The sequence below is a fragment of the Rutidosis leptorrhynchoides genome, chromosome 10, assembly GCF_046630445.1.
Source record: "Rutidosis leptorrhynchoides isolate AG116_Rl617_1_P2 chromosome 10, CSIRO_AGI_Rlap_v1, whole genome shotgun sequence".
Taxonomy (NCBI): Eukaryota; Viridiplantae; Streptophyta; class Magnoliopsida; order Asterales; family Asteraceae; genus Rutidosis; species Rutidosis leptorrhynchoides.
This window is the reverse complement of record NC_092342.1, coordinates 306881349-306892880: the sequence shown is the minus strand read 5'-3', so window position 1 is coordinate 306892880 and position 11532 is coordinate 306881349. Positions and strand designations below refer to the sequence as shown.

The 11532-nt window shown below is 34.5% G+C and overlaps 1 protein-coding gene across 1 annotated transcript; it reads left to right on the top strand.

Annotated features, from left to right (window-relative positions):
* Nucleotides 1-6554: 6554 nt before the first annotated feature.
* Nucleotides 6555-9441, top strand: LOC139871219 (uncharacterized). Its single transcript, XM_071858955.1, has 4 exons — nucleotides 6555-6585; nucleotides 8519-8698; nucleotides 8753-8865; nucleotides 8965-9441. The coding sequence occupies exons 1-4, from the start codon at nucleotides 6555-6557 to the stop codon at nucleotides 9439-9441; spliced, it is 801 nt and encodes a 266-aa protein (XP_071715056.1).
* Nucleotides 9442-11532: the final 2091 nt, after the last annotated feature.

Sequence of the window (11532 nt, the reverse complement as noted above, 5' to 3'; positions counted from 1 at the left end):
TGCCATGAAATTGGAAATCAGAAGAAATCAAACTCAGAATTGGACCTGTGATTTGGAAAGGCTGAGTGATATTTGGTTGAGTAATCGAATTGCCTTGGCCAGCTCGGGTGGCCTTCAACTTTTCTGCCATAGTCTGAGGACGAGGTGGTTGATCCGCCATCTCTTCAGTCTCGAAAATATCTAATGAAACGTAAGTGTCTTCCTCTTCGTTGATTTCAGGTGGTGTATCGGGCACCATAGTCTCAGAACTACTACCCAAATGAATTATATTATCACTCGAAGAAACGGGTGAATCTACTGTAGACTGTTGCTCTTGACTTAACGCTCTGAATAACTCACTTTCGGGTTCGTTAAATGGTTGAAGAATCGGAGAATCTGAAGAACTTGTATGTGGCATGCACTACCTGTTGTCTGCGAAATCACAACTAACAACTGATTAAATGCACCGATTCAATTGAGAGTAAGCGAAAAATAATAATAAACTACAATTAAAACTATCTAAAAACAATTAGATAACAATCTTAATTTTTGACACAACTATCCCAGGCAGCGGCGCCAAAAACTTGATGTGTGAAATCGCTTCTAATATTTTTAATGGGAAATACCGGTTAAAAAGGATTACTACACACTAACGGGCAGTGTACCCGATCGTGCAATAGTATAAAATTGGTAAATCCAAGATCGTTCCAAGGATAGTTCACACGTTAGAATTAAGATTGTAACTAATAAAAGTAAACTAAGTTAATCTAGGAAAATTGAAAGTAGGAGAGAATTGGTTTTGTGGCTATTTAACGATTAGCCAAATCAAGATTTGCTTTGAAAATAAAAACAATATTTTTAGATTTTAGATTTATAAAAAGTAAAACAAGAAAGCAATTAAGATAGTTTTGATATCAAATGGAATGGAAATGCTCGTCTAGACCATTTACCCTCGGAATTGGATGTTTTTATACTTCAGCCCGATTTAAGACTTAATACATGCAAATTACTCAGTCGACCCTCCAAGAGTTCTCTTTAGCAAGTACTCAAACTAGAATTACTAGATGTAGGGTTCCCTGACACTAAGATCTTTTCGTTTATGACTAATTAATTAACTAGATCAAAGATTTGAATAACAATTGCCTTTACATTCGCTCTACACAATTCACCCATATATCGTCTAACCGTTTAAACTTAATTTACCCTCTTGGTCCGGTTTAGCAAACAATCAATTAAGACAAATGCATTGTAAACTAGTGTATTAAATCAACTAGAGTTCTCTTTATCAAACAAATACACTAATCAATCAAGTTCATAAATTAAACATCAATAAGAATCGATCTTTTATTCAAACTATTGAAATAAACATGCATAAGTTCATAAATCATAACATCCAAAACCGCGGTTATTAATCTAGACAAGCATTGAAAACTTAGCCAACAATCAAGGCTGAAAACAAAATCATAAATAAACAATTAAGATAATTCATTATGTTTGATAAGAATTAAACCTAGTTGAAATTGTGATCTTGAATGATTGACAAATCGAAACGCGTTCTCGGAATGATTGAGTTGATTGAATGATGTTGGGATTCCCCAAAAGTCACCAAAAATCGCCCCAAAGCTGCTGGAATTCGTCTGAAAAGAAGTGATAAAAAGTTAGGGTTTAAATTCCCTTTTATAGCTCCAAAAACAGCCATCAGTAACAACCCGCGCCGCGGCTCCTTCAGCCGCGCCGCGGCTTAACACACGGCCAAATTCCAACCTTTATAAATATGCTCGACCTTAGATTTACGTTATAACCCGCGCCGCAGTCTCCCTGGCTGCCCCGCGGCTTAACACGCGCACAGAATCCTTCTTTAATCTTTACCATAAAATGGCCAAAACTAACCCGCTGCATCATATTAAGGTTCCGATGATAGAATAGCATAAAGTATATCCTCAAAATGATCTAAAAAGCGTATAAAAGATCTTGTCGGCTCTCGAAACCCAAATCTAACAAATGTCTTCCAAAATAGCTCCAATTCGTATCCAATGGACCAAAATGCGATCGATATTGCGTGAATAAATATGTCTAAATTAAGCAATATCAGCGAGTCTGTATGTCCTTCTGATGAGAACGACGAAATAAATACGATCTCCACTAGGAAAGTCACCTTCTATTCCGAGAATGAAGAGAGGAAGATAGAAGTAGAAGACAAGAAGAATAACCACTCCACACCTACCCAATCTTCACTCCCACCTTATTTTGATCTTTTAATGACTGGAGAGGATTTCGTTATAGAAGAACTCTCTGAACCAATTATACTTGAAACACCCAACCAGTGGATGAAGAAATTAAAATGGAGAGCCCAGATGAGAAGAAAGAGATGGGAGATTCTAGCACCGAAGTAGTTGCTAATGTTGTTACCATATTGGGGACGTCAATGGACATCGTCCCACCTCCATCCTTATAGTATAACATTACGACCAACCTGAAGTCACAAAGAAGAAAGACGGGTTTTGCATCAGGGCTACCCTATAAACCATCACTCCAATACATAATGGCATACACATCATGGAGTGATGAGAACCCCTTTGACCATCCCATTCTAACAAATGAGGTAAAAGAAGTTGATAGCTTTGTTATACCTTAAGTTAAACAAATCATTCACTTTGAACCACCTTCTCCTCTCATTGGACATACCTTATTCTATGTTCGCTTCAATCCCAGCGGTATGTTCCAATATTACCTCTTGTGTCCACTGATGGATGCAAGGGGCCTAGATTTCTTGAGAAATAAGGCTAGAGTCAGGCTCGTGATTCGAACAAAAACAAGCGCTTCTTGGAAGGTAATCCGTGTGTTTATTTTTCTATAGCTTTAGTAGTAGTTAGATTAGGATAATTGGGTTAATTGAATAAGTGAAAAGTGAAACTTAAAATAAAATTTTCATTGTTTCTTAGGACAAATTCACTTTTTCTACTTGTCTTAGGTTTAAGTGAATTAATTGCTACATTATTTCAAAAATCTTAAAATTAAAGGCAGACAACACTTTAAGTGTGAGATTAAGCTTTTTAGTCATACACTGATTTGTTGAATTTTTAAAAACCTAATTTTGAAACCCTCAAGTTTTCAAATAACTTTTTCATCAAGACACAAATCAGTGAGTATATGGCCTAAAGCTTAATCACCTGTATAGGTTTGATCTTTTCCATTTTTACAAGTAATATACAGTTATTGATGCTTGTGGTGGAGACTCTTTGAATAATGATGAAACGACAAGGAAACTCGTTGATTATTTCCTTGCAAGTTATTGGTGGATGGTGTATGGAGGATGAGAACGCCCTAATGAGCTCGAGTACACTTCAAGAAGACCGATCTGAATCCAGCAGAAGATGGTTCTGACTTAGTCTACCTTCAGATCCTCAGATCACAACCACACCTAAGGGGAGTAATTCATTTCTTTTTCTTCGTTTATTTATTTTGCTTCGTTATATCCTTAAACTATACCATATCCTAAGCTTATCACTAAGTGTGGGATTCCATCCCAATATAAGCTTAGATACATTTTCTGACATGTTCAAACTCTAAGTGTGGGATTTTAGCTCCCTAAAATCTAAGAATGAACATTTGGGACAATGTTCCTCTAAGTGTGGGATAGCGGTGTAGTACACCGTAATTAGCTATGGGATGCTCGGAAAATGATCTTAACTTAAAATTTTACTAAGCTTTTCGAGTATACCTACTATTTAGAATCTTTGTCCTCAACATAATTTTTTCAAAAATTTTGACTAAATGATACTTTCTGAAAAAGTACTTTCGAAAATCAAGCATGTTTGTTCTAAAATTAAGACAAATGAGGACAAAAATCTTCTTAAGGATGAACTGATTCTTTAAAAGAGCATTCCATGACTAGGCATTATCAACCCAATATAATTGTTGTGAGGCACCCCAAAACTGGCCCAACAAGCATTCATTTTTAATGCTTCACTATCTTTTTCGTTGAGAGTGCCGATGTTAGCATTTAGAGTTAGAACTTGACTTTGACATACATTTCGAGGCCAATGGTTAGTAAGCGCCATACGCGGTGTAGGTGCGATACTCCTTCTGAAATCATTCTGAATAGAGATAACAAAAAATATCTGTTTCCGTTTTCACTCCAAGCATTTAAACCGATCAACTCACGCCAAAGGGTTGATGAATCAGAAAATACTCACCCCTAAATTCACTATCAAATACGTTACCCTTTCCACCCTCTTTTCTTTCTCATTTCCAAATTCTAGGAATTCAAAGAGATAGATCGTCCAAGTTTACTTCAAACACTTGTTGAAAAATTCTGAAATTCCAGACTATTTTTGATAGGTCAAAAAGACCTATTTATGGTGAAATACCTTTCTCTCTGGGCACACGAAGTAATAGGCAAAGTTATGATGATGGGATATGCAAAAAAATAAAAATAAAAAAAAATAGTTGAGCAAAGTCTCCAAAATAAAGAAGATAAATGTCTTCATATAAAAGCATATATCCCTAAGAAAATGAAGATTGTGACCCAGGAGGATTGCAGCAAAGAAGCAAAGTCTTCGCTGAAAATCAGCACCCTCTAAAGGAACTCTTCAACAAAAACAGAGCACCACCTTTCCTAGAAAAAGAACATCCTCATGAAATAGAAATCTATCGAATCTCTCTAAATTTCAATGATTCGAAATCACCCTTTTCGCTATCAAAACCTTCACTTTTCTCCGCAAACCAACCTTTAAACCCGCTCTTCCTCTTGAAAGAATGATTGAAAGAAGATCAGTGACGTCCTTATCTAACCGGTGGAGATTTGATTCTTGGTCAAGCCTATGACAATACTTGCAGCATGACTGGCTATGAACGAATTCATTTCATAGATTGATAGGGAACCCCAAACACTTGAGTGATTTGAGTAACCCGTGTAAGGAAGCCAAGTCATGTAACCTCCTCTCATGCTTGCAGAGATAGTTTCCACCCTTTTGGAAGATGGAATGTCTGATTTTGCTTTTATAATAAATAACAAGCCACTTGAATAATAGAACAGAAACAACAGAAGCATCCTTGAACTCAAAATAAAATAAAGGTTTGCTTGAGGACAAACAAAGTCTAAATGTGGATAATTGATATCAGCTAAATAGTCACGTTTTTACCCCCGATATTAGTCCTATTTATGATAAAGTAGTTGACTTTATCATCTAAATAAGCTTTTGTTTGCTTCATTTGGTATATTATGTCATTACGAAGGCTATGTTTCAAGAATCACTAAAAACAGATGAAAAACGGGGAAAACGAGCAAAATCGGCTAAGATGATTAACTCGCGTTTAAATAACTTATTTTATAAATTTTGGAAAAGTTTATTTACTTAATCTCATGTTGTAGGATATTTAATTACAAATGCGTGGGCACAAGAATCATCAGAAACGGAGTTAAAACGAAGATTCTAGAGCGAAAACGGTGAAAGACAAGTTACGATCCAGCAAACGGCTTGCCATAAGGAAAAATGGCCTGCCAGCAAACGGGCACCAAAAACGACTTGCCAGTGCAAAAGGGCTTTCCAAACGGCCTTCCAGCCATTTGCAGGCAAAATTCAAGTCTATTTAAAGGGTCTTTGTCATCCATTTCAACACACATCATTCTTCACTTCTCTCTCTAAATATCTCTCTATTGTCGCTCTTTAGTGATCAGTAGGAGATTAGTTCTCTCTCTACTTTCTCTCTAGATTCTAGAGAGAGAAAAGTACAGAGGTTAGGAAAATAATTATCTCTCTATTGTCGCTCTCTAGTGATCAATAGGAGAATAGTACGTAGTTAGTAGTAGAAGCTTTCAAGCATTGTAACACTATGGATATTATAAAGAAATATAAGTGTTATTCTGTCGACATTTTTCGGTAACATCTATCCTTTCTTTTATTAATTTATTATAATATTCTTGTTCGATGTTTTTGATTTATTAATATTAGAAATGCTTGTTGTCATGATGTGTGAGTAATTGCTTGATTGTTTGCCATGATTTATTAATATTAGTTAGGGATGATTATTGTTTTTCGTAGTTGCTTTCTGTCTATGATATTAAACCTCGTTATTATCGTCCTTCCACCAATAAACGTGATTAAAACGTTTTATAAAGTCGACAATTATAAGGTAATTAATTATCTTTGTTTATACATTGGTCAAGGTATGAACCCATCGAAAATACTATAAAGTACATGGGGAATTACTGTAGGACCAGATCAAGACATTGGTCAAGAGTATAAGGCTCATGTCGATGTACTATAGGACCACTTGAGCATGGTCAAGGTTAGAAGCTATGGAACCACTATAAGTCTAGTACATGGAGTATAACTAAGGGATATATTGGGTAGATTTAAGTAAGGGCTGGTTTAAATCATAAATGGGAATGTACGCACTACAATACAAACTAATCTTATAAATCTTTAAGGATGACTGAGAACTATCAGAGGTTCTAATTTGTCAACAAATCCTTAGATTTTACCAAACCATTGACAGAAAGGAATTCGAAACACAATTATAACCACTCACTTGGGTCATATGCTAAGGTGTTAAGAAAGGTTGGATATTATATGGCTATGCTACTTTATTCGTGCGACCAAGGTATGTATTGCATGCAAGATGGGCCGCTTATATCCTTAAACCAGATAAATCGTCTGGGTTTAGCATAGTCCATCCGATCAGAATCACGATAGCCTATTTCCTCGTGACATGCTAATCGAGAAATCAATTAGTAAGGAATCTAGTGTTTAAACCTAGGTATATCTATCCAATGAGTGTCTCGCAATCATCCCAACACTACGTTATCTTAAATAATGGTGAACCACGTCTTCTCTGTCCTTAGCTGATGCATGCTAGCTAGCTTATTTTCATTAAATTGCTTTAATATTTTAAATACAATTATAAATTAAATCAACCCAGCTATTGCTTTTACATAATTTGATATTCCGGATAAAGTGGTGTATAGAATAAACCAGTTGGACTTGGTTGTTGGATTTTCTGAACAGTCGCCAATTTATTGGGACCAAAAGGATCCTGCCTCTCCATAAAAGGTGTACCTGGCCACTACTCTTGGATACTAAATTGTGTACAAACACATCTTAATCATTAAATTATCTGAATAAGCTCCGTTTCTAATTCGACCGCTCAAAGAACGACCCGAGGTCATATTTGCCCTTGCTAACCCATAGGAAGGAATAATAGATTTAGGCCCAGCATATATAAATTAAACAATTAACTTCTTCTGTTGATATCTTGAATTGACATTTTTCGACCTAACGACACCGCATAAATAAACTGTTCAATTTGGGCATATCAACCGGCTCATTAGCCTCATTGGTAGCTATTATAAAATAGTTGCCAAAATACTTGCAAATCGTCTTCGGAAGGTTCTACCCGCTTTAATTGGTCCGGAGCATAGCGCCTTTTTAAAAGGACGGTTCATTCTTGATGGCGCCTTGATTGTTAATTAAACTATTGACTTTCTTAAGGATAATCAGAAAAAAGGTTTCATCTCAAAGGCAGACTTCGAAAAGGCTTTTGATAGCCTAAATTGGAACTTTTTAATCGATGTTATGAAATGCATGGGTTTTGGTTGTAAATGAAGAAGTTGGATACTTGCATGCCTAAAGTCGGCTTCGATCTCTGTTTTGGTTAATGGATCTCCCACCGCTGAATTCTGGCTCGGTCGTGGTATTAGGCAACGCGGCCCGCTTTCACCTTTTCTTTTTATTCTAGCGGACGGCCAGGTTAAATATTCTCACGAAAGCAGGTTTGGATAAAGGTTTGTTAAAAGGAATAGAGGTCGAGAAAGATAAGGTTACTGTTTCTCACCTTCAATATGCGGACGATACGCTTTTTTTGGGGAATGGAGTCAAATAAATGCTTTTAATCTACGAAATCTTCTCAAATGTTTTGAACTTGCATCGGGCTTAACGGTTAACATCCACAAGAGTAGTGTTTTTGGAATAGGGGTTGAGCATTAGAAGGTCAATATTGTAGCCCATCACATGGGATGTCAAGTAGGTAATTTCCCCTTCGTTTACCTTGGTCTACCTATCAGTGCTAAAATGAATAGGCTAAAATATTGGCATTCGGTCGTTGATAAGTTAAATAGTAGACTTTCGGGTTGGAAAATGCTATCGATGTCCTTTGGAGGAAGAATAGTTTGATTAAATCGGTTATCTTGAGTTTTCCATTATACTACTTCTCGCTCTATCGTGCCCTGCCATGTGTGATCAAATTACTAGAGAGTGTAAGACGTTCTTTCTTTTGGGGCGAGTCGGGTTCGAGTTCTAAAATGTCGTGGGGCAAATGGGAACAAGTCTTAAATTTTTATGGGAAGGGGGGTTAAACATCTGGTATTTAAAAAGTAAAAACCTTACATTATTAGGAAAGTGGTGGTGGAGGTTTAAAACCGAAAACGACTCACTTTGGACTAAGGTAATCCGTAATATCCATGGCGCTTGCGGTGGTTTGTGATTGAATGACGATTTGTCCCCTAAGTTTGGTGTATTACATAACATTGTACAAGCAGGAAAAGATCTTGAAGATCTGCGGGTACACTACAAAGAATCCTTCGAAAAATCAGTTGGTGACGGTGGTGATACGCTTTTCAGGAAAGAGCTGTGGTGTGGTAATGACAAGTTGAGTAATCTTTTCCCAAGGTTATATCGACTTGAGTTACTCCCTTATGCAACCATTAGAGAACGATTGGGTACATGAGATAATGGGTTAATTGCTTCTTGGAGTTGGTGACGTGATCTTTCAGGAAGGGTACTAAACGAATTCCAGTCCTTAAAAAGCCTTCTAGCGAATGTTTCTTTAGACCGCAACAGTAAAGTCAAGCTGAGGAGGTCAATCGTGTCCAATGGTGAATTCAAGGTCAGTGTGTTATCTAATGCAATCAGTGATAAGCTCCTGAATGATTTCTCTTAACATCAAGGTACTATCCGAAACAACTTTGTACCGAAAAAATTGGAGATTTTTGTTTGGAGAGCTTTAAAGAATAGGTTTCCCACGAGAGTCGAACTTGATAAACGTGGTATAGATCTTCATAGTGTACGTTGTCCGGTTTGTGATGGTGGATTAGAAACAGTGGAGCATGCTCTTGTTTCATGCAAATTTGCGAGTGATCTTTGGGGTCGTATTTTCAATTGGTGGAAATCGGGTGCATTCAACAATCATAATATTGTCGAGCTTCTTAGAGAGAATAATGTATCTTCATCAATGTCGAGTCTTGGTAACTCCTTATGGATAGCCATTAAATGGATTGGTGTGTATGTCATTTGGAAAAATCGGAACATTAAGGTATTCGGTGACAAAAGTTGGAAAATCCCGGTTGCTCTCAATGAAATACAAACCTTATTATTTGATTGGATTTCAAATATAGTGACAGGAAAGAAGCTAGATCAGCAAACGTGGTTATCCAACCCGGTCGGGTATCTCAATTTAGTGTAATATTCACTTCGTGTAGTTTTGTATGTAACATCCTATAATCGGGCCTAGGTGAAATTGTGACAACCCGGAAATTTCCGACCAAATTTAAACTTTATATTTATATTATTCTGACATGATAAGCAAAGTTTGTTAAGTTGAATCTCAAGAATTTTAAACTATGTTCATACATTCATTTAACCTCGACCAAATTCCGACGATTCACGAACCATTATTTAATTGGATATGATTATGTATATATAGGTATATGTATATATAATAACTTGGGAATATTAACAAAGTATTAAACGTATAATACTTTACATAAACGTATTTGTTTCAATATAGTTATCGATGGAATTAGAAGATAATATCAAATGATTGATTTATCAGATACATTGTATGATTACGAGTCTCTGTTGAGAGGTCCACTTTGATTTAGGAAACCTTTCCTTTTAACGGTATTCGGAATAATTGGTAAAGTGATTTACAAATAAGAGCAAAAGTGTCAATTAACGAGAACTAGACAAGTGTTAGTGTAGTTCCTGTTCGATATCCTATTTATATGCGTCAACTATTTAACTGTAATATTATTTAAGATGAAAGTAAAGTTATGGGATATAGATAACTTATAAAATAAATATCGACGTTTTACCTTAAAATAATTTCGTACATTCATTTAACCTTTAGACTTTATCTCATGCTTCATCAATAGTTAGTAATTTTATATAAAAAAAAACTTGAAACCTATTATATATATAAATTTTACTTTTCAAAATACGATATAACGATTTCCCTTATTTTAATCTTTTAACAAAATGATTCTTAAAAATATCTAGTTTGAAAAACAAAACTTACATATCTATTTAATTAAGTTTCAAACGTACAGAAACGGTTAAAAAGAACTTTGTTATTAAAACGTTTTATAAGATAAATTGTTTATGAAGTTCGTAAAACTTAATTAAAGCTTTGTATTATAAATTTACAAATATATATATTATTTCAAAAACATAAACGTGATACGACATAATATATTTCTGTTATTTAAAATGAGCTTTGAAATATAATCACTTTTGGAAAACTAAAATATAATATTAAGAAATAAATATTTTAATCCTATATAATAGGTACAAAATTATATTTTCTTTGAGAAGATATATAATATAGATATATTTTACAGAGTAATTAAATATAATATTAACTAGATACAAAAATGAGTTGATTTAAATTAATATTATCGTACGTATATATAATGAGATGTCGATCTATAGAAGCAAATGACCAACACTCGAACGTTCAAATTACATTTAGAGTGATATAGTTTATTGGTAACTTAAGTCTAGTTTTTGATAAAGGTTCACGTCGCGTATCGTTTAATATAAGTTTTCTAAGCGTACGAAAATGCGTTCGAGAAACCGGAGCCAGAAGTTAGTCAAGCGACAACGTACGAATCATTGGAACTAATTTTATAAGTTTACTATGCACCTAAATATAATATAATATTTAATTAATTATATAGATTAATTAATTAATTATTTATAATTAATAATAATTAAACGGTGTCGGCAGGATCAAACAAATGAATGTGAGCTGTAAATGATGTCCATGCGATCGCATGAAGGACACTCACAACATCCATGCGATCACATGGATGGGAATGTCAGGCCACTTCTATAAATCGAGCGAGTCTGGTTCCAGTTTCATTCTTATATTTTCTCTCAATCTCTCTCTAATATATATATATATATATATATATATATATATATATATATATATATATATATATATATATATATATATATATATATATATTACTCTTTATATTATTTATTTTATTATCATTATTATTATTATTATTATTATTATTATTATTATTATTATTATTATTATTATTATTATTATTATTATTATTATTATTATTATTATTATTAATCTTATTATTATCATTATTATTAGTAGTATTATGTATTAGTATTATTTATACATAAAATACTACGACGAGGGTATGGTTGTGTCATTTCAAAACGGGTTTTACGAGCGGGATAAAGCTAAGGAAATTATGGGTTATAGCTTTGGAGATTATGGGTATGGTTCGGGGGTATGCTCGTGAGGTCA

Bases quoted from the DNA above. Each gene is read 5' to 3' on its own strand.
- LOC139871219 (XM_071858955.1), top strand. From the start codon at position 6,555: ATGGCTATGCTACTTTATTCGTGCGACCAAG. The intron at 8,699-8,752 runs GTACATGAGATA...GTGATCTTTCAG, and splicing joins AACCATTAGAGAACGATTGG to GAAGGGTACTAAACGAATTC. The intron at 8,866-8,964 runs GTCAGTGTGTTA...AAAAAATTGGAG, and splicing joins TGTCCAATGGTGAATTCAAG to ATTTTTGTTTGGAGAGCTTT.